Raw genomic sequence first — 22,249 nt, forward strand, 5'->3', positions numbered from 1 at the left:
AGAGGTCTCTCTGGAGATCACTCATAATGCTGTAAATAAAATGGTTATTTTATTTGTCCATGTGTCATTGTGTCAGAGGATGGATGCCTTAAGAAAACTGAATGGCAAAAACAACTCAATTGAACAACTCAAAGATTAACTTCTTGATGGTGCAGGCAGGGGATTGTGTGTGCTTGATATTCACTGATAAGCTCATTAACTATTTCCATGGGCTATTGAAAGACCGAGTTGAGTGTGAATCAAAAACAAAACAAACAGCTTCATCCAAAACAAACAGCAATTGACAGAAATGTATGGTTTTAACATTTTATTAAGTTAACATGATGAAAAACTAGCCTACCTTTCATTACAAAAAGAGAAGATGTTAATTGTAAAGCTGCATTCCAAAGGTTACTAACCGTGGACAATGAACACCAGAGTGAAGTAGGTTACATCTGAAGAGGGATGATCACCTGCTCTGCAACTGTATGTGTGGGTCGTGTGTGTTGCTTATTTATTTTGAGATGTTTATGTAGATTTAACTGTTCAACACACTTAGGCTAATTCTTAAGTTCATTTTCTTGTCTTTTTTTTTTTACAAAAGTCTTAATTTTTGGCAGTGCAAAAACTCACTTCAATCGCAGTACCCTTTATAAAGAAAAACATTTTATATCAAACGGTATAAAAATAGATATGAACATAGTGGTAAAATATTACTACATTAGCCCTTTTTCTCACTTAACACATTCATAAGTGCCATCCACAAAAACACAACTTATCTTTTCAAAGCAAAAAAAAAAAGGATTTTTAAGGGAAAATGCTTGTAATGAATACTCTACAAGAAAATGTACCCTAGAATTTCTCTTACCTCAGATGTAGTCTAAAGGGGCATGTGTAAACTTCAGAAGGCTTAGTTTTACCCTGCTGATGATGTGTTGTTGCCATGGTAATCCTGCTCCCCTAGCTTTGGGGACATCTTAATGCAGACCACATGTTGAAATCACACACTCGTTTGACATCATTTCCTGAAGTATAATAGAAGTGTTTGGCCACTAGCACTTCCTGGATGTTATTAACCTCAAAGAAGCAACCAAAGACGACTTCCTTAAAGCATTATTTTGACACCAAATTTGTCCACATTTCAAGTTGATAATTTGACTACATCTGAGAAGAGAAAATTCCTGTATATTTAGCTACTCCTAATTTCTAACGTAAATCCAAATGCTACCTGCTCACAACCTGATGTTGGCACCCTGACTGGCATCTCAGCATAGCGTGTTACCTAAGGCCTAAAGTAGCTGGTCCCCAAAGCTTTTGAATGCGCTTGTGTTGTGCTCTCTGTAGAGGACTTTAGCGGCGTGGCAAAATAAAGACGTCCTCGAACCGAGGTTGAAGCATCTTAAGCTCCTGTATGCCTCCTCCGTCGTGTCAACGTCACCCCGCCTGCAGGAACAAAAATGTTTCATGAGTAAAAAGGCAAATCAAATGTGAGTAATGAGCCACAAGGAATGGGGGGGGGGGCCCTTGAATTGGATTGTTATTTTGCCCAGTTATAGCTGATGGCACAATTTGTTTGAATGGCATGTTTATTTTTGCATAGTTTACAATCTAAATTTTAGATAACTAAACATACCTCTCTCTCCCCTGGCTCCTTGGGATCCCGGAGACCCTGGTAGGCCTGGCTGACCTGTAAAGAAAGAGAACATCATTGCAATCACTGTCAGACTACACACACACAACTACAGTCTGTTCAAATGACGTATTATGTCTTCATTATCAAACAGCTCAAAATATAGCATAGCATTTCAAATTACAACATAATGTAACTTACCATAAATCAACATTACAAAGGTTTTTTGCCAGTTTCTACTACAACTTAGTACAACTTAGCTTTCCAGGATATTCACCACCAGGTTTAAAATCTAGGACTGTGTCAGTAAGCATCAGTCAGTTATCATTGTGAATTATGATGTTCGTGTTCATGAAGCAAGTTTGTTGGATACTGATACTAATACTAAGGAACTTTTAGAAGATTTTGTGTTTCCTAATCAGACTGTGGCATTGTCACATATAAGAAAACTGAACACAGGTGGTTTGTGGTGCCCGACTTCCTGAGTGCCATACCTCTGTCTCCTTTAGGTCCAGGGTAACCCCTATCTCCCTTCAGCCCTGGGCTTCCTCGGGGGCCAGGGATGGTGCCATATTCTGGAAAAGGTCACAGCAGTGTTAGCGATGCTACCATCAGTGTAACACAACAAAACATAGTCATTTGATTCCAGTTTCAGTAGCCCCATGAATAATTACTTCTGAAGAAATCCATGAGGTCTGCTGTGGTGTTGCCATATTGTGTGAAGACACGGCTATATCCAGGTGGTCCTGGTGGTCCGGGTGGCCCTGGAGGACCATTGGCAGTTCTAGAGTTTCCACGGGTATATTCCTCATCTATAGCACTCTGGAGTAAGCCCTGGTCTGTAAGACAAGTGAGACAGATAGAGATAGTACTATTATTCATCCCGAGGGAAAGTCTTCATCTGCATTTGACCCATCTGTGGTTAGTGAACACAAACACACACACACACACACTCACACACTTGGAGCAGTTAACACATAGTGAGTAGCTAGCACACACAAACACCTGGAGCAGTGGGCATCCCTAACCAGTAGGCCATGGCTGCCCTAGTGTTAACTACACATAAAAATAGACTGACTGATGGCAATGATTCCAAAGAAACAAAACTGCTGAATACATACCTAGTACTGTGAATTTTAATAAAATTGAAAATGAATGAATGCAAGTGACTTTTTGTGTTAACATTTTCAGGAAATCACTTAAAACATTAAGTACAACCTAGTTATTATAATGGAACAGCTCATTTCCCCATAATCCCAAATGCATATGAATTCAATGTGCCAATGTGCTATTACTTATCGTAACTGAACATGCAAAAAATAAACTTCACTGTTTAAAAGTGTTACAATGAAATTTAGAAAAAAAAAGGCTAAAAATAAACTTCACTACTTAATAGTGTTACAATGGAATTTAGGTACAGTAATGTAATGTTTGCCCCTATTGAATCCAAAGTGACAACCACACCATATATTTGTGCCAGTGGTGACAATGGACTCACTCTTGATGTAGTCAGTGACCCTTAGTGCCATGCTGGAGTAGTCTATGGTGTCTGACACAGCGCCGCTCGGGCCACGAGTCTGGTCATTGCCATAGTAGTACTGCTGTCCAGGCTCTCCGCGGTCTCCCTTAGGGCCAGCGGGACCCTGAGGACCTGGGGGTCCTGGGCGGCTGGATACATAGCGCTGCCCTTCACCACCTAAGGGGGGGGGGGGGGGGGGGGGGAATGCACCCATTTGGCCTGTTAGTGAGTGTCAGTGTGTGCCTTTTGTTGAGCTGTCTGCGTGTCTTGGATGTGTGCATGGCTGGCTCAGTTTATAAAGATTCTTAGAAGCATCTCTAAAGGTAGAAGATTGCCACAAATGGCAAGTGGTGGCAAATTGATTTGGCCTTTTGAGTTGGTAATAATCACATATTCTGAAAGAACATAGAAGTAGCGTGTCATCATTATATGTTCTAGAGAAAGTCATCATTATATGTAATAAGCACTCACTCCGCAGATACTCCTGAAGCTCAGAGCGGATGTACTGTCTGGACTCCCTGTCTCCATATCCCCCTGATTGCCATGCACCTGGGGGTCCCTGAGGTCCAGGTGGGCCTGGAGGACCAGGGCGTCCACTGAAGCCCGAGTCTGTTTGGAGATGGGAAATAAACAAGCACAGTTATATCTATTCATTTCAATTAATCATTTCAATAGTCTTGCCAAACATATACATGCAGCACAAGGAAGGCATCCCCTGCACCAGTAAAGGTTCAATGTTAGCTTGGTGAGGTGGGCATGACAGACTCATTTTCCATTCTCTTCTTTTTAACTAAAGACAGACACAGACACGGACTCACTCTGTAAGTAGACCTGGATGTCCTCCAGTCTGTAGCCAGAACCTCCACTGACTTGTGTGGATCTTCCTGCGGGCCCAGCTGGACCTTGAGGCCCTGGGATACCTGGAGGCCCAGGTGGACCTGGAGGACCAGCTGTCCCACGATACCCAGAACCTACATGGAGGGAAGACAAGCAGGAGAGTGATAGAAGTGTGTTATTGTGTTTGTGTGATTTGTGAAAAGACAAAATTATAATAAAAAAGACAAACCAATAGATACATGATGGGTCCAATAAAAGAGCTGAACATTGTCAAAATTTAACATTGATTTTAGACCAATGCATCACAGCTAGAGACAGACTTTTCCCAGGTAGAGAAACAGGCTCTTACGCTCCAGCAGGGAAGTGATGTCACCAATGGTTCCAGGTAATCCAGGCGTTCCTGGAGGTCCGGGAGCTCCGGGTCTGCCCTGAGTTAAACCGCGCTCTGGGAACACAACACAGGCAAGTTCACTACCCAGTTTATTGTAGATGGACATAAGAGCAAATGTTGCTGTGGAATTACCATGATGTTCAGTAGGATGTTAGTAAGTACATTTTCAAAAATTCCCCACATTTTTTATTTGCTTGTTTGCTATGAAATAAAAATATTTTAATCAAATATAAATTATTACTTGAGGAGATGGCCCTTTTTGGCGAAGGAGTTTCAGTTTCAGAAGGGGTTTTAATTGGGTAAAGTCTCACCTTTGATAACCCTGATGACATATTCAGCCACTTCCTGGGTGTTATAATTTGCTCTGGATGCTCCGCCCCCAGTACCAGGTGTGCCAGGAGTGCCAGGTACCCCAGGTGTTCCAGGAGGACCAGGTGGGCCCATGACATAGCGCCTCACATCATCCCCTGATCAATCAATCAATTTACAAACCAACCAATCAGGAAAACAATCGGTTTTACAGCAGAAAAAAATACAGATGAATAATCGACTCGATTAACATACAGACTACAGGATATGTAAATACAAGTGTACAGCTATCCACACTGCATCACATTGTTCCCCATATGACAACGTAACTCACTCTGTAGCAGTGTGATGATGTCAGACACAGAAATGGAGCCGGATGTTCCAGGGATCCCAGGGGGGCCAGGAGGACCTTGGGCTCCAACAACGCCTGAACCTGAAGCCACATTTACAACTGAATCGGTACTACCGCACACCTCAGGCTACAAAAACATTTCATTTAAAGCCCTGGAACATAGCATTATGTATCGTGCACATTTAGAACACATGATATGTTGAGTGGAATTGTGTATTGTACAAACCGCTGTATTCAAACTTGCAAATTGTAAAATGCTTACCGGTATTTCTTGAAATAGCAGTTGAATTTTAAAGAATAAAATTATATAACACATGAAACAATGTAAGCATTCTGAACAGCTTAGTCACCATAAATGTTTCCCAACCCAACACATTATTCATCTGTGTGTAGCCTAGTTGATATCGTTGGAAATGTAATGCCACACTGATTTATTTCAAAATAAACACACACACACACCCAGTTACCTTCTCTTGTGCTTTGGCTTGTACACTGTTTTGTCAAGGACCTGTAATTCACCCTGTACAAATAGCTTAATAGTTCCATATTAGCGTTGCTTTACTTACGCTGAATGTAGGCAATGACACGAGTTGCCATATCGTCAATGGACATAGAGCTTCCTGCAGGCCCAGGAGAGCCAGGCGAGCCGGGGGGACCAGGGGGTCCCCGCATCCCACTGAGCTGTTGCCTCGCACTGTCACCTATAGACACACAGCAGCATGGTGGGTATTCAGCATACAGACCGTGTTCAAACACAAAATCAATCACATAAACCCACATACATACATGAACATGCATGTACACCTGCCTATACGTAATAGATATCCATTAATACTGTTGCTGATGCTGAGGTCATTGAGGAATAACATGTGTAGGGTACCACAATAAAAAGGTCATACACTGAGGGCAAACTAAGATGACTAGCAGTCCAGTCTTACTTTGGAAGTAGTCGGAGATGTAGCGACGGAATTCGGACGCAGAGTGTGAGCCCCCAGAGTGTCCAGGCGATCCCGGCGTTCCGGGTGGCCCGGGTGGACCAGGAAGTCCCTGAGAGGCCCCAGAACCTGAGGACAAAAAGACACACATACAGTATGAGACAGCACTCAAAATGGCAAAGCTATCCAACAATGTAAAACCATTGACCTTAAGACTAGTTAACATCTCCAGTCTTTACTGTTGAGATGGCTAGCTCACGGCTAAATAAAACTGCATGACTACACATGACCACTGCAAAAATGCTTTAATCTTGCAATCAAAAACATTCATTTGTTAATGACGCTATGCAATTCAGTATGGCATTTTTACATTTTAAAAAGACACAGTCTCATGAACTTTTTTCTGTAAAGCCCCCTTAGCAAATGTTGGATAAGACGTTAAGGTGTCATGAAACTCACCTCTGGAGTATCCTGGAGAGCCTGGAGCACCTGGGGATCCTGGATCCCCTGAGAAAGCCAGAGTATTAATTTGTCAGTTATTTGTTTGAAGGTCATTCTTATCAATACACTCACCTTTATCATCTTTATAATGTCCATCGCCATCTCTACCACCCTCTTGCCCAATACCCACATCAGTACCAACATCTGCACCAACATCCTCTGTTCTACCAAAAGATCACTGTCATCACTGGCACGACCATATCAGTCACCACAGTCTTCACCCTTGCCATTCTGATCTGTCAATCACCTTCAGGTACATTAGCATAGCGGTCTCTACCATCATCACCACTGTTGTCACATATTGACTGCAGCCTTTTTAGAACACCCATAAGTTGCTGTGCTGTGCTTGTTGTGTTTCCACTCTGCTGTCTTTTATGTTAAATGTGAGTAGTAGTTGTGGCAGCCGTGGCCTACTGGTTAGCACTTCGGACCTGTAACCGGAGGGTTGCCGGTTCGAATCCCGACCAGTAGGCACGGCTGAAGTGCCCTTGAGCAAGGCACCTAACCCCTCACTGCTCCCCGAGCGCCGCTGTTGATGCAGGCAGCTCACTGCGCCGGGATTAGTGTGTGCTTCACCTCACTGTGTGTTCACTGTGTGCTGAGTGTGTTTCACTAATTCACGGATTGGGATAAATGCAGAGACCAAATTTCCCTCACGGGATCAAAAGAGTATACTGTATATACTTATACTTATACTTAGTAGGTCATGCCAACCTTTGCGTCCCTCCCGTCCTGGTGTCCCTGGAGGTCCGGGGGGTCCTGGGGGTCCTTGCAATGTTCCATAGTCTGAGGCTGAGAGGACCAAAAGAGAGTTGTCAGCTGTGGGGGAGTCATCTCTACATACGTGTGAAAACCAGGAGATGTACAAGACACAAGTCGAACTGGTGCATCCAACATTTGAAAACTAAAACCCCTACACTTGCCCAACCCTAACCCTGCTGCATTCAATTTGGCAATATTTTGTGTCTGGCCAAAATTGTAACTTTGAATCATCATTGATGATTACACATCCATGAGCCTGTAGATCAATAGACTATAAAGTAAAATTGAGTTGAAATGCCATTGTTTGGCTTACACCCAGCACATGCACTTCTCTGTGTCATCAGGAATGCAGAAATCTCATCAGACTTGAACTCATCTTCTCTCCAACCATTAAGTCTAATAGCTTTCACTAACAAGTGTAACAACTTTTTACTGTCCCTACAAGCCACCTTGTAGATCAACCCCCTCTAGTCTGTCAGTCAAGCTAAGAAAGATAAATGGAAATCTTCAATAGCTTTTCAATTTCTACTAAATGCTTTTTAACATGAACACAGAATAGTTAGCAACAGCTGCATCAAATCTTGCAAACTAGCTAACTGCTATATTAAGCTAACTAAACTGGCTAGCTCAAACTCTCAGCATTGAACATTTGTGGTTTAAAAATGAGTATCAGAGCAGCAGAATTTGTATCATGGTTTAAGTAATCCATGCAAGTTTGCTTATTTTCTAGCAATGGTAAAACAACCATTGCTATTTTTGTACTGAAATATTTTTTTGTCATCAGCTGGTACTAGAACTGTGAGGGGCCTGTGATGCTGATATGCACAGTGCACAGTGCACCCTTCCCCAACATACTGTATAAAAAAGTGTAAACACTGCTTACATCTGACTGCATCTCCAGGTCTCCCTGGTAATCCAGGCTGGCCAGCCTCTCCTGTGAAATTCAACATACACATCAGGATCAGAGACTTAACATAGTGTCTACAATAACAAGCTGTGTGGTCTATTACTTTTAATACTGTACATTCCATAGCATTATATGGTATCATGTTATATTGTAGTCATATCAAATCATGTCACATTCAAATTGCATCTAGTGTATTCATGTTCATTAATGTGTCATAACATATTGTATTGTACCATGTTGTGTTATGCACCTCCTAAATTACATTTTGAATAGATGAATAGATAGTGTATGGTGAACTCTAGGAGTAAAGTCTGTTACCTTGGTATCCCCTGAGCCCTTGCGGTCCTATGAGATTGAAAACATAGTCAAACAAAATGGCATGCCAGATAAGGACAGATTTTCTTTGCATAGCACAGGCCTGATAGCTGATAGTAAGCAGAAGTTTTACCAAAGCACAATAAGCCCTCAGTAGCAGCTACTGGCCATGTCCTTAGCCTGAATGTTTTCACCAGAGGGTAACATCAATTCAAAAGTGGAAATACAAGAGGATATACCCTCTCCTATTATTAAATCAATCTAGGTGCTGGTGTCCTGTTTAATCAGAAAATAGTGACTTTGTAACTGTATTGTTATTATGATGGACTCTTTGAGGGACCCACCTGGAGATCCTTTGGGCCCTGCAGGTCCTGGGGGTCCAGGAGGTCCAGCGAAAAACGTGCCTGAATGAAAATCAGCAAATTTGACACTCACAATCTGTGTCTGCAGGCATGAGCACCAAACAACTGGCCCTGCCTCACTAGTTACCACTAATGTTGTGAGAATAGGGCAGTATGTGTGGCCCATAGAGGCTGTGCACAGAGGCTGCATGGGGCTGCTCCAGAGTGAACCCAGCTGTTGGACAATGTTTTGTTTGGGAAGAGATGCCAACCTGAGTTGGGCACGAAGCTGCCTGGCTCTCCCTTCTCTCCCCTTGGGCCGGGTCTTCCATAGCCTAAAACAGGAGATCAGAAACACATGGGTTTGAGCAGGCATTATCAATGGAGGCTTTGTGCTGTGGTAAGAGTTGTTTTGAAATGGGTTATATTTACCTGGTGGCCCAGGCTCCCCTTGTGGACCAACTGGGCCTGGCGGTCCTGGTCTGGAGTCTCCTGAGAAACAAACAAACAGTTTGGATCATGAGTGACATCACTGACAATAACAGCATATCCTGTGCATCAGTGGTGCAGTCTATGTGATACGCAGGACTACGCAGTATACCCACTTAAAATAGGAAAGGATAGGTATTTACATTTGGGGTTGATCACAGTATACCCACCACAGCTAACTAGACTACACCACAGCTGTGCAATAACAATATAAACCAAAACTTAATTTTCCCTGACACAATAATACTTGATGTACAGTACTGTATATTCAGTCATTAAGTAATTTTAACAAGTGATGGGTGCAGTTGATGTGTTTGCAATGCATGTTGTGAAATATTAGCGGGGGCCTTGTGGTGGCTGTGGTCATCTCACCTGTACGGCCAGGTTGGCCTGGCGGACCAGGAGGTCCCGGAGGGCCAGGGAGGCTTTGAGATCCAGCTGCACCAAACTGCCCTGAAATTACACATACACTGATATTTAGCCCAAAACAAATTTCAGCCTGTCTAAATGTAGCAATTACAAAGGAGAGAATTACATACTTTCTGCCTGGGTAGCACGAACGGTTTCTGTGGTCTTGATTGTGATGCCAGGTTCTCCTTGATCTCCCTTGTCACCCCTGTCTCCTTTAGGTCCTGTGCAAAATACAAAAAATCGAGGTCAAAACAACACAACCATGCACAAGTAGCCTAACACAGATCCTTGCAATCTCTTACTGGCCTCACAAAATCAGGTAGAACTGAATGGAAGAGAAGTCAATAAAATCTAGAGGAATAGATTAAACCTAAAAGGGCTCCAAAAACTCTGATGGTTCAGAAACACAAGACACTCACCTTGCTGTCCTGGAAGCCCAGCAGGTCCAATGGGACCTGAACACACAGAACAACTGTGTTATTGCACCTTATTAACACAAATCTCTGTTATTACAGATTAGCCATTCCAAGTTCCTACATTCTATTATAGTGGGCCAGTACCCGCTTCGTTCTCAATACCAATTTCAAGCACAGCGCTTGCTTCTGAGGCCACCGTTCCCACTTAGTTTGCTCTATAATCAAATGCTTGTCCTCTTTGGAAAGCTGAGACACTATAGTTTCTTGGAAAACAATCAGAAGAACTGTGTGCCAAAAAAAGGCACAAAAAAAAAGATCAGTTTGATAAAAGTATCATTTGATAGATGCCTTGTGTCTGGGGGCCACGGCGGTCATTTTTAAAAATGGCCGACAAATGGCCCACACTCCACTTACATCTACATTATTTTTTCAAACGAGAATTATGGTGGGAGTAGGCTATTATATTATATTATATTATATTATATTATATTATATTATATTATATTATATTATATTATATTATAATATAATATAATATAATATTATTATATTATATTATATTATATTATATTATATTATATTATATTATATAATGAATGTATTTAATTGAATAAATGTATATACTGTACCCCCCTCCAAGATCCCATACAGTATATACAAAATCATGAAAAATGACCAGTACACACAGTGCTCTCAAATGCTGTGGCCAGATCCGCTTACTGTGCTGAAGCCACGCCCAATCATAGCAAAGGTTCTGACTCTCTCAACTGTCCTGCCACATAATTCCAATCATTCTATGAACCATCTGATTCTAATTAATATGACTCTATTCATGGGTTTCACCAGGTCCCTTTCCACAGGTGTATTAACCAAGCACCATGCAGTCTGCATTCATAATCTAGGTGCTTGAAAGCACCTTGAAAACACCTGTGTAAAGTGCACAAAATAATTATGTCCCTTGTGCTAATCTATTGCAGAAAGCAGATTTTTCACAATGCTTGTAGTTTTCTGACTTATACAAGGTGTTTCCAAATAAATCTTTGATTTTGGTTTTAGATTGATATCACCTACTGTATTTACTGTATTTGTTAAGTACACAGGAAGAGAAAATACACTTTCTAGGGCTTGCCCACCTGCTCCCTCAACTCTTAAAGCAACATGATTCATGTCTATGAGCAGTCTGCCCTGCGCCCAGGCCCCAGCTGTATGACTCACCTGATACGCCTGGGGGTCCGGCAGGTCCGGGAGATCCAGAGGGGCCAGGTGGCCCAGGAACGGCCACTGAGCTGGAGCCAGCTGAAAAATCACCATGGAAACAGACATGGAATTAAGACATGAAATAAAATAGCTCCATTGTTTAAACAGCTCTGGTGATATGACTCAATGGACCGTATGCAAAGGCTCTTTAGACAGCTCATTTATTTCCGGTGGAGCCAGGTGTGTTGTAGCCGCCGCTGTTGTTAATGTAATTCGTGTTTAAACAAACCCGGTTGGGTGTTACACCTAGTGAATCAGCACATTACGATGTAGAATTATTTAGGCAATGTTAAAGTTGTAGAAAGAGTTGCCCTACTGTGAACATGTAAGGAGCAGAATATAACAGAAGATGCCATTACAACACAGCTGACGCTCCATCAGAAATAAATGACCTGCCCAAAGAGCCCTCTGTCCATGAGGTCTATTATATTTATTGAACAATTTAGACTAGAAAACTCACCTGCATTGATGACTTGTCCAGGTGCTCCTGTTGCACCTGTGTAACAGATTCAGGCCCATGTTTTGTTAAATGTAGTTATACATATTACATGGCATTTTTTATTCCAAATACAACCCCAAATCAGAAAAAGTTGGGACATTGTATAAAATGCAAAAAAAAAAACAGAATGTGATAATATACAGTCTCGTAAACCTAAATTTAGCAGTAAAAAGGATATTGACAACATATCAAATATTACCTTTCGCTCCTGGTTGTCCTGGGTTTCCTGGAATTCCTAAAATTAGAATATCAAACGAGGAATTTTATCAGGAAAACTGTTAAAAACTAATTCAGCTCTAAGATCTAATATGTTTCTAATACAAATATGTAGACTATACCTGGTGATCCTTGCAGGCCTGGTGTTCCTAAAAGCACAGGTAAATTATTATGACATCTGTACCAGTATCCTCTTGGCTTAATGGTGCATTGTCACTGACCAGATAGCAGGACCTACCTGGGGCTCCTGTGTCTCCTGGGGGCCCAGAGGGACCTCTGATTCCAGGTGGTCCGATTGGTCCTTGGTCACCTGGACATCAAAAATTCATAACCATGATTCCTCTTGGTCTCATTTGAATGCTGTATTATTAATAATCATATGAAATAATAATTTACCTCTGGTTCCTTTTTCACCATCAATTCCTTGGGGTCCTGTCACACAGGATGGAAACAATAGGATGAGAAGATTTGAGGGAAGAAGCTAAATTACCGGTACACACCAACTTCATAGAGACATTATCCAGAATCAAAGAAATTATTACTAATTTATACTGACCACATCATTATGCATTATAATGTGAGTGACACAAGAACAGAGAACTCATCTCTTAATGGGTTAAGAGTAAAAATAGTAGCAGTAAAAATAGTCATGTTGTCTGCAAGTATTGGCTGCTTGATTGCAGGCTGGCAGATGGATAGTGGCATCTCTCTGAGTCACCAAACAGCAATTGCATTTAACCTTTCGTCATGCTCTTTAGAGTCTAAGAGCCTCGCAGACTGATGGTTCTGTTGATGGCGCCCACAGGTATAATGAACTAAATTCATGATGATCAGGTTACTGATTTCTCTCTCTCTCTCTTTCTCTCTCTCTCTCTCTCTCTCTCTCTCTCTCTTTCCCTCTCTCTCTCTCCCTCATACTCAAACACACTCAACACACACACACACACACACACACACACACACACACACACACACACACACACACACACACCACCTCTTACCTGCAGATCCCTTGACTCCTTTCTCTCCAGTGGGTCCTTGTTTGCCTGGGCTTCCTGGGGAACCTGAAAAGAACCAGAAAAGAACCCGCAGGAGAACCCGGTCAGGGGAAATCAGTACAGTATCATTACATCGTTCCAAAACCAATACCGGTTTTACAGACTGGATACAAATTGGAAACTAAACAGAAAGACTGCATAGCATTTGTACATTCATACTATATATATAGACAAATGTATGTACAGTATATGTGGAATAACAAATTATGCTATATTGTTATAGCATACCCACCTTGTCTGCCCTCTTCACCCTTGTCGCCATGGTCACCTGTGTAAACACGAAATGTGCAATGACATTATATCAACTGATTAATTATTAACAGAAATTATTTGAATAGTTATGAGTCCCAAAGACTCCTCTAGAGAACATGAGGCAAATTGATTCTCCCACCTTTAATTCCCTGTGATCCAGCAGGTCCTCTGTCACCTGTAGGTCAAAAGAACAAGTAGGTACAACTGAACTTCCTACATTTGTACCACACATGTGTCACCTGTAATGGAGGGCTAAGTGGGTGGCTGGGTTAGTGACTTGATATTGAAGTGTCTGAAAGATGCAATAATGGTCATGTCCATACCTTTTTGTCCAGCAGAACCAGGGTCACCACGGAAACCAGGGCTTCCTGGATCACAGGGTAAGGAGGTAAGAGTGGTGTTAAAGGATAATTCCGGTGTGATTTTGAAGTGTGTTAAAACATGATACCGAGTGTGAACGTATGTCTCATAGCTCACCTCGGCTTGTCCCCTGCACTCAGAAATCTGGCGCTAGTTAGCCAATGCTACCAACACAGTGTTTTGTTGTGGTGCCTCGGGCATCGGCCTAGCCATGCAAATAAATCACTGTTTTACACCATTTGCGAGGCTCAAAGTAGCTCCATACTTCATTGGTAGACTTCCGAAGGCCTTGACATTTAAAACGAGACATAGAACCAAATTTTCAAGATTCCAAAAATAATTCCGTAAAAATGCATGGATTCCAGTTGCTGCTACTGGAAGCAACTGAATCCATGCATTTTCACTGAATTATTTTTGGAATCTGATCCCTTATCATACCTGTTCGTTCGTACTCGTCGCTCGACTTATCGTGACTAAATTCAAGATGGCGTCGAACGGTAAAATTCCTTAAGGTACTGTCTGTATAAATCGTCTTGTAAATAAACTACCAGTGCTTTTTCAAAGTTCTCCATGTCTCGTTTTAAATGTCAAGGCCCTCGGAAGTCTACCAATGAAGTATGGAGCTACTTTGAGCCTCGTAAATGGTGTAAAACAGTGATTTATTTGCATGGCTAGGCCGATGCCCGAGGCACCACAACGAAACACTGTGTTGGTAGCATTGGCTAACTAGCGCCAGATTTCTGAGTGCAGGGGACAATCCGAGGTGAGCTATGAGACATGCGTTCACACTCGGTATCATGTTTCAACACACTTTAGGTCAATATCACACCGGAATTCTCCTTTAATGACATGCCATCCATGTGTCATTTCTCCTCCTGTCACTCAGCAGGGTCTACAGAAAGGAGAGTTCCTCTGAGGAACTGTGAGAGGCTGAAAAGGGACTTACCTGGAGGTCCAGCAAGGCCATGTGCTCCAGTTTCACCTGGAAAAGAGAGAATCAGTAAGTACTACAGTACATGTAGCACTGTCTTTTAATTAGTTGATGACAAAAACTATGTAGTGCACCTCATGTACAGAGACAACACCACACTATAGGTTTAGTAACTTTCTGCTAGATAGATAGATACTTTATTGATCCCCAAGGGGCAATTCAAGAAACACATTGATGCTACACACTGTGCATATGGCAAATGAGTCATCACTAGTAGCAAGTATCACTTATGTCATGTCATTCAGATCTGGGCTTTCGAGGCATATCTCACCTTTGGGTCCAGGAGAACCAACCGATCCTGGAAGACCGGGAGGTCCAGCATCACCAGGAGACCCTGTAGAGACAAAACCATGTTAATGCCAATCATCTATACCTCACCAGAATGTGGGGCTTTAGATAGATAGATAGATAGATAGATAGATAGATAGATAGATAGATAGATAGATACTGTATTGATCCCCAAGGGGAAATTCAAGGTCTCAGTAGCATACAGACATCACACACAACATGCACTAACAGCAGAAAGGGTAAGACTGAGCAGCATATGAAGATGAGCCCTCATTATGAACTCCTGTATGTCATCTGTAAATACACTGAAGAGCACACTGGACCTCGTTCACCCTTGGTGCCAAACCCTGGAGGTCCAGGTTCCCCACGAGGTCCTGCTGTCCCTTCTCGTCCGCGCAGCCCCTGGGGTCCCTCTTGACCATGATCCCCTGGAGGGGAAAGCAAGGAGATTGGTTTCAGCCCTAAATTACTTTAAATGGGTGCCTGTAAAGATCAAGACTGCAACACTGTAAAGAGCCAGATGTCCTGTGTGCCAGTGTAGAGGAAACTCCCCATACCAGCACTTCCTTTCTGTCCTTTTGGCCCCTCGTGTCCTGGTGGTCCCATAACGCCAGGAGAACCTAGAGGGGAAAGGTCAAAGGTCACACTGACAGGAGTAGCATCAGTATAGTTTATGTAGTCTAAAACCTTAAATAAATACAAATATGAATAGAATTATATAGAAATAACATGACCTAATGTCAAGGCAGCTACTGTCTGAACATACCTACCAAAGTTAGAAAGGTCACAGCAAGCTGTGGCCTGTCCTCTCTTGTAATACTACCTTGTGCCTCAAGAAGCGATAGAGACTCTCTACCGTAAAATCAGCAAGCAAATGAACCTATCCTGCAATGTCAGCCTATCAGTCAACCTTAATTGTTAGTCTCAACTAAGTTAATATACTACCGTATATGTGTCCAGTAGCTTCCACATTCTAAGGACAAACTCTGGATACATGAATGACAGAGAGGAGCTAAGGATGGATAAATGTGGTGATATCATCCTGCCACAGTTGATTTGGACTGTGGACTATGAAGTTATTCAGCTTCCTACCCTACAGCTAGTCAATGCAACATATTGCATGTATATAGACCCTTTGTTGCATCAGAGAAAACTAGTCTGCTTTATGTATAAACATAATTGTGCTTACCTGGTAAACCAGGGAAACCTGTGTCACCTGTGTATTGAAACAAAAAGATTAAGACTGTTACTGAAGTGCATTATCAGGTGTTCATGCATTTAATCTAACTGGACCACATTTTTGCATTTCAGTATGGTCATGTAGATGTCTCTCTCTCTCTCTCTCTGTGTTTGTGTGTGTGTGTGTGTGTGTGTGTGTTCAAACCTTTATGTCCAGGAGCTCCTGTGTCACCTGATATAAAACAAGGAGACATAAATTAACATACTGTATGAATTCTCATGTTTAGAGTGCAAAAAGTAGCACAGTACTCCAATACAGTAGAGTTCACACATAGGGTGTACTGGTCATTATAGGGCTGTGAGTGGTGTGGAGTTGTACTGGTCATTATAGGGCTGTGAGTGGTGTGGAGTTGTACTGGTCATTATAGGGCTGTGAGTGGTGTGGAGTTGGTGGTGGTCATTACAGGGCTGTGAGTGTGGTGTGGAGTTGGTGGTGGTCATTATAGTGTTGCGAGTGTGGTGTGGAGTTGTACTGGTCATTATAGGGCTGTGAGTGGTGTGGAGTTGGTGGTGGTCATTATAGGGCTGTGAGTGGTGTGGAGTTGTACTTAAGCAATAAGCCCCGAGAGGCCGTAGGTTACACTGATTCTACAACAGCTAAGGGGGGTTTTAGGCACAACGTGCTAGCGGAGAGTCAGTGTAACCTACAGTCTCTCGGGGCCACTACTTTAACTTTTGTATCAAGTTATGGTAGCGCAGTAATATAGAACTCGGGGCAGCTACTTTAACTTTTGTATCAAGTTATGGTAGCGCAGTAATATAGAACGGAATGTGGTCAAGGTATATGTTTGTTTGGATTTTACAATGGCATCGAACGTGATTCGGCCAATCACAATCAAGGACCGGAACTATCCGTTTTAGAATGGTCATTACAGGGCTGTTAGTGTGGAGTTGGTGGTGGTCTTACCTTTAGGCCCTGGCGGTCCTCTCTCTGTTCTAACTGAGGAAGCTAGGGTCGCTGAAGAAACAAAAAGATTTCAGTACTTAGTACATGATTATCGTAAAAGCACCAATTTTCGCCCCTTTCGTTTGAAAATTCTAAAATAAAGATGTTTTTAATACTTCAAAATAACATTTCATAAATTAACCTTACATTTTCCAATAGCCATAGGTGTGTAGATTTGAACAAAATCTCGTTTGGTTCTTAACGGGAGCATTTACTGCCTTCAAAATCCTATTTTGTTTACCATGCTCAGAGTTTGGTGCTGGGCTGGTGGGTGCCTATTTCCGCCAACTAACTCGGCACATCAACGGTTAGACTGAGAATTCTCATCGCAAAATCAAAATTCCACTGGAGCTCCAAGCGGATTTGTACATGCAGCCTTACAACACTGTTTACAGTTCTTCGAGTCATGGTAAAATGTCATTTTTGGTACATAGCTAATTTAGATACATTTATGGTGTGGGTGCTTGCGTTTCTTTAGGAATCCGCCATCTTGGTTTGTCTAGAAATGAATATTAAGTGGCACATACACGTAAAAGGGCAGAAATAGGGCATGGGCGGAAATATGTGACTTTCCATTATGACTGTTGTGTAGTTCTTCTGTAGTAGTAGTAGGTGTGTATGTGTGTGTATGTGTGTGTGTGTGTTTACCTTGAACAGACTCAGATTGTAGCTCTGATCTCAGTAGCTGTTGTATAGTCCTCTGCAGAGCTGTGTTGTCCATGGGAAGTGCTGCCCCCAGGTTCAGAGTGTTGTCGGCCCGGCTGAGGGTCCCGCTGGTGTCCGTGTAGATGCCTGGCTGAGGGTGTAGTGTGTGGTGCACCTCGTTACTGGCAGTCAGGCGGCTGATGCGGGCAGCCGTGGCACCGGAGGCACCTTCCAGAGCATCCACACGAGCCCTCAGCTTCCTCACGTCCTCCGCTGGGGCGAGGGGGGGGGGGGGGGGGGGGGGGGGGGGTCACATTAATGCTCTCACTAACAAGTCATACCCCAGGGCCCAGGGTTATGTGTGCGCACAAGTCCATCTTTGGGAGTGTATTGTATTAATGGGGTGATGGGGTGTGTTGTGTGTGTGTGTTCGCCTACATGTTCAAGTGTGTGTGTGTGTGTGTGTGTGTGTGTGTGTGTGTGTGTGTGTGTGTGTGTGTGTGTGTTCGCTTACATGCTCAAGTATGTGTGAGTGTGCGTGTGTGTGTCTTTATATGCTGTGATAGTTCATACATATATGTACGTAGTTACAGTACAGTTTATGAGCTGTACCCTACTTTTGTGTCTGCGTGTGCTGAGTGTGGGTTAATGTGCATGCTTGTTTGAGTCATATGTGTATGTCCTGCATGTCTGTGTGTGACTCACCCAGTGCGATGAGTCCAAACAGCAGGCCCAGCAGCAGCAGCAGGCCCAGCAGAAGTCCCAGCAGCCACTTCCACCAGGAGCAGCAGCCGGGCAGACAGCCACAGCAGCCCCCGCCTCCCCTATACTCCTCCTCCTTCTGGATCTCTGATGGATGAACACACACACACGCACACACGCATGCACACACACACACGCACACACACACACACACACACACACACACACACACACACACACAAAACACGACAGATAAGCGGTAGCACAGAATAAATACACACAGACACACAATTTCCAACCAAGATAGAGGGAACACTCTGTGGTGTACACTGTTTGGAAGTTAAAGTTATAAATTCCATAGGAAAAGGTCAAACATCTTTATATGGTAATGCAGTCTAGCACTAATGCTGATGTCCACTTGTCCAGACTATGAAATACAAAGTATACAGAAAAGATATACTGAATATTTAAATACCCCACACTTGTTTCAGGTGTTTAAAACCCAACACAGTTATATATTCCTTCACTGTAATGTTCCTTTTGTAGTGACCCAGCACACTCTACCTGCGTAAGTAGCTTTGTCTTTGGTCGCCACTGCTGATGATCCATCTGAAAAAGGTGAGTCATTCAGTTAGTGAATCAATATGTCAGTCAATCTTCCAATCTAATCAATCTTCCAGTTAGTCAATCAGTATGCTATATCTGACAGACAAACAGATATATTTTGTTGTATAATATCATATTATATTATTACATCATATTTTATTTAGTTTATTAACAAATAAGCAATGAAAGAATCCAGCTAGACGACTGCTCTTAACCTGGATAATAATGCTAATAATGATTCCTCTAACGCATTAAATAATCCTATAATAGACGGTATGTATCTGAGACAGTCCTGATGGCTGTGTCTGGTGCTAAGCTGCAGGTAGGGGAACAGAAGGTGTGCTCACAGTAGGTGTTTGCAGAGGTGGATTGGACAGGAGCAGCCTGTGAGTAACTGCCAGAGATCACTTTTTCTTTCTTCAGAGAGTCGTCAGAGAACGAGCCTGCAGAGGAAACGGAGAACACCATCTCTGAAGACTTAACAACATGACGGCATGCACATTGATCTGTGTGTCTTCCTCATGTAGCCTCGTTCAAAGAGAACAAGGTGAAAATGAGGGTAAAACAAACTTTCCATCATAGGATTACGTCATAAGGTCATAAGGTCATAAGGTCATACAGACATAATGACAGCATATAGTCATATGCATCTCCGTATGCATCTACAGTAACACTACAACACCTGCCAACAAACCACATGTATAGTATTATCCATATTATCGATTATTAAGTCTACTGACAGAATACCACTTGACTGTGACACATCTATGACACACAACTTGTTTGGTCAATCTTAAAAGAGGGAGTTACAATCAAATTACATTATTTGGGGTCTATCGAATAATACTTTGTACTTTCACAAATGACATTATTTGGGCTATATCGAATAGTTCTTTGTACTTTCACAAATGACATTATTTGGGCTATATCGAATAATTTTTTGTACTTTCACTACACAGCAACAGAACTCATGTTGTGTTTGGATTCCTCGGAGTGGCTGTGTTGTTCTTACCCGTCCTCACTCCAATCCCACTGCTGAACTGTTTCCCGCTGTCCTTGGTCAGGATGAGGACCTCCGTGTCCCTCTTCACAGGAACATTCTCCTTCTCCAGCAGGACATATTTCCGGGGCACATCATCACCGAGGGACCTGGATGTGGACACAGCTGCGTGCATATGCATATGCACACACACACACACACACACACACACACACACACACACACACACACACACACACACACACACACACACACACACACACAGTGAAAATAATTTCAATGTTTTAAAATGGAAGCCATCAGTCACAAAAAAATAACTGAAATTACATACACTGCCAAAGGTCCTGGAGTTCTACCACTGATGGAAGGCTTGAGTCATGCACATCAAGCCTGCATGTGAGGGTCAAAGGTCATGGCATGGTGATTACCTGTGGAGGTGGACACCCCTGTGCTGACCACTCCTATGCTGTTCATTACCTGGGACACATTCTTCTGGACACCATATCCTGATGGGGCCCAAAAGTACAAACACTGCTTCAACCATTTCTCAGTAAGGGTGTGAAAGCTTTACAGAAACCCACAATGACGTTTATGAACATACAGTATAGAATTATGAGAATTCTTGTTTTTTAATATGCTTAATATATAATATGAATGTAGTAAGAAACAATAATCAAATATTAAATTGTATAATGAATGCATTCATTAAAAAAAAAAACTGCCTAAAATAGCCTACTGCTTTCAGTTTATGAGTTCAAGGCTCCCCTAGTGTCATATTATATGTACTACAGCTGCTAAAAGACATGTACCTGCATGTGTGTTCACCCCATTGGAAGAGAATGTGTTCACCCCATTGGAAGTGAGTACACTGCTTGGTGCTGTTGACACCAAGTTATTCTGGAATCCATACACTGCACAAAGAGAGAGAGAGAGAGAGAGAGAGAGAGAGAGAGAGAGAGAGAGAGAGAGAGATTTCCACATGTTTTGTGTAAGTAAAACATGCACTAGCACTAATTCAAACATTTCAGATGGTGTGAGGAATGTAAGGATGCAAACTATATAAAGTATTTCTAAATTCTAAATACATGGTAAGATAAGTAAAGTTATTTTGAAAGCTGTAAAGTGTAAAGATTTCACTTGACTTATTTTACATATAATTAACTCTCTCTTAACCCAGAGAGTAATTGCTGACCTGACAGGGAGGATGGTGAGGTGGTATTGACCAGTGATGTCCCGGATGACAGATTGTTGTTTCCCTGGTAACCATAGGTGGGGCTGAGTGAGGCTCCTGATGGGAGCGTGGAGCTTGTCCAGGCGTAGGAGGTAAGGGCAGCGTCTAACATGGCAGAGTCATACTGCCCAGACACTGAAACAGAGAGACACGTGAAAAACAGTGAGCTAGCTAAGTGTGTGTGTGTGTGTGTGTGTGTGTGTCTGTGTGTTTGTGTGTGTGTGTGTGTGTGTGTGTGTATGTGTGTGAGAGAGAGAGATTGTATGTGTGTGTGTGTGTGTGTGTGTGTGTGTGTGTGTGTGTGTGTGTGTGTGTGTGTGTGTGTGTGTGAGAGAGAGAGAGAGAGAGATACATTCATAAAATGAACCCAAATAACTATCGTGGGATCTGTGTCACAAGTATTCTTGGTAACATTTTCTGTAATATACTGAAAACAAAAATACTTACCTTCTTGGATAATAAGAACATTTTATGCAAAAGTCAGATATGCTTATAATAATTTTATAACTATTTAGGGCTTACAATAACATCATCAGGAAGGTTTAATCTGGCATCAAAAAACCTGGCTGACAAAGCACGAAGGACATATTTCTTAAACTTCTTAATATGTCCTAAAAAACAGCTTTATAAATTCAATCCACCAACTAAATTCTGGCTCAAGATTATGGACTCCATTATCAAGCCTATTGCTCTGTATGGCAGTGAGATTTGGGGACCCCTGTACGGGCTTGATTATAAAAAGTGGGATAAGGGCCCAACTGAGTTAGTCCACCTGCAAATATGTAAAGATGTCTTGGGTGTACATAGAACATCATCCAACTTGGCCTGCTGCTCTGAGTTGGGGAGGTTCCCTTTACTTATCGAC

General features: G+C 42.3%; 1 protein-coding gene and 1 long non-coding RNA gene across 2 annotated transcripts in view; one reads left to right on the forward strand and one right to left on the reverse strand.

Moving 5' to 3' along the window:
- Positions 1 to 292: 292 nt before the first annotated feature.
- Positions 293 to 22,249, reverse strand: part of col17a1b (collagen, type XVII, alpha 1b) — a 29,979-nt gene continuing 8,022 nt past the window's right edge. The window contains exons 10-56 of the mRNA XM_042065699.1: positions 21,346 to 21,519; positions 20,963 to 21,064; positions 20,582 to 20,659; positions 20,166 to 20,318; positions 19,501 to 19,596; positions 19,112 to 19,156; positions 18,551 to 18,694; positions 17,849 to 18,118; positions 17,162 to 17,212; positions 16,400 to 16,426; positions 16,205 to 16,231; positions 15,573 to 15,635; positions 15,339 to 15,443; positions 14,999 to 15,061; positions 14,683 to 14,718; positions 13,700 to 13,744; positions 13,516 to 13,551; positions 13,357 to 13,392; positions 13,068 to 13,130; positions 12,463 to 12,498; positions 12,305 to 12,376; positions 12,189 to 12,215; positions 12,050 to 12,085; positions 11,812 to 11,847; positions 11,310 to 11,390; positions 10,098 to 10,133; positions 9,807 to 9,899; positions 9,640 to 9,720; positions 9,211 to 9,270; positions 9,051 to 9,113; positions 8,782 to 8,841; positions 8,441 to 8,467; positions 8,099 to 8,149; positions 7,168 to 7,245; positions 6,412 to 6,459; positions 5,956 to 6,081; positions 5,584 to 5,718; positions 5,000 to 5,098; positions 4,668 to 4,823; positions 4,315 to 4,410; positions 3,947 to 4,099; positions 3,600 to 3,737; positions 3,108 to 3,305; positions 2,284 to 2,448; positions 2,104 to 2,184; positions 1,613 to 1,666; positions 293 to 1,422 (exon numbers count right to left, since the gene is read on the reverse strand). Coding sequence (XP_041921633.1) covers positions 1,379 to 1,422; positions 1,613 to 1,666; positions 2,104 to 2,184; positions 2,284 to 2,448; positions 3,108 to 3,305; positions 3,600 to 3,737; positions 3,947 to 4,099; positions 4,315 to 4,410; positions 4,668 to 4,823; positions 5,000 to 5,098; positions 5,584 to 5,718; positions 5,956 to 6,081; positions 6,412 to 6,459; positions 7,168 to 7,245; positions 8,099 to 8,149; positions 8,441 to 8,467; positions 8,782 to 8,841; positions 9,051 to 9,113; positions 9,211 to 9,270; positions 9,640 to 9,720; positions 9,807 to 9,899; positions 10,098 to 10,133; positions 11,310 to 11,390; positions 11,812 to 11,847; positions 12,050 to 12,085; positions 12,189 to 12,215; positions 12,305 to 12,376; positions 12,463 to 12,498; positions 13,068 to 13,130; positions 13,357 to 13,392; positions 13,516 to 13,551; positions 13,700 to 13,744; positions 14,683 to 14,718; positions 14,999 to 15,061; positions 15,339 to 15,443; positions 15,573 to 15,635; positions 16,205 to 16,231; positions 16,400 to 16,426; positions 17,162 to 17,212; positions 17,849 to 18,118; positions 18,551 to 18,694; positions 19,112 to 19,156; positions 19,501 to 19,596; positions 20,166 to 20,318; positions 20,582 to 20,659; positions 20,963 to 21,064; positions 21,346 to 21,519 — 3,944 coding nt within the window. The 3' untranslated portion in view covers positions 293 to 1,378. The remainder of the gene's footprint in view (positions 1,423 to 1,612; positions 1,667 to 2,103; positions 2,185 to 2,283; positions 2,449 to 3,107; positions 3,306 to 3,599; positions 3,738 to 3,946; positions 4,100 to 4,314; positions 4,411 to 4,667; positions 4,824 to 4,999; positions 5,099 to 5,583; positions 5,719 to 5,955; positions 6,082 to 6,411; positions 6,460 to 7,167; positions 7,246 to 8,098; positions 8,150 to 8,440; positions 8,468 to 8,781; positions 8,842 to 9,050; positions 9,114 to 9,210; positions 9,271 to 9,639; positions 9,721 to 9,806; positions 9,900 to 10,097; positions 10,134 to 11,309; positions 11,391 to 11,811; positions 11,848 to 12,049; positions 12,086 to 12,188; positions 12,216 to 12,304; positions 12,377 to 12,462; positions 12,499 to 13,067; positions 13,131 to 13,356; positions 13,393 to 13,515; positions 13,552 to 13,699; positions 13,745 to 14,682; positions 14,719 to 14,998; positions 15,062 to 15,338; positions 15,444 to 15,572; positions 15,636 to 16,204; positions 16,232 to 16,399; positions 16,427 to 17,161; positions 17,213 to 17,848; positions 18,119 to 18,550; positions 18,695 to 19,111; positions 19,157 to 19,500; positions 19,597 to 20,165; positions 20,319 to 20,581; positions 20,660 to 20,962; positions 21,065 to 21,345; positions 21,520 to 22,249) is intronic.
- LOC121685264 overlaps positions 19,491 to 22,249 on the forward strand; it is a 20,214-nt gene continuing 17,455 nt past the window's right edge. The window contains exon 1 of the long non-coding RNA XR_006023307.1: positions 19,491 to 19,501. This is a non-coding gene — a long non-coding RNA (uncharacterized LOC121685264). The remainder of the gene's footprint in view (positions 19,502 to 22,249) is intronic.

The sequence above is a fragment of the Alosa sapidissima genome, chromosome 16 (genome assembly GCF_018492685.1).
Source record: "Alosa sapidissima isolate fAloSap1 chromosome 16, fAloSap1.pri, whole genome shotgun sequence".
NCBI lineage: Eukaryota > Metazoa > Chordata > Actinopteri > Clupeiformes > Clupeidae > Alosa > Alosa sapidissima.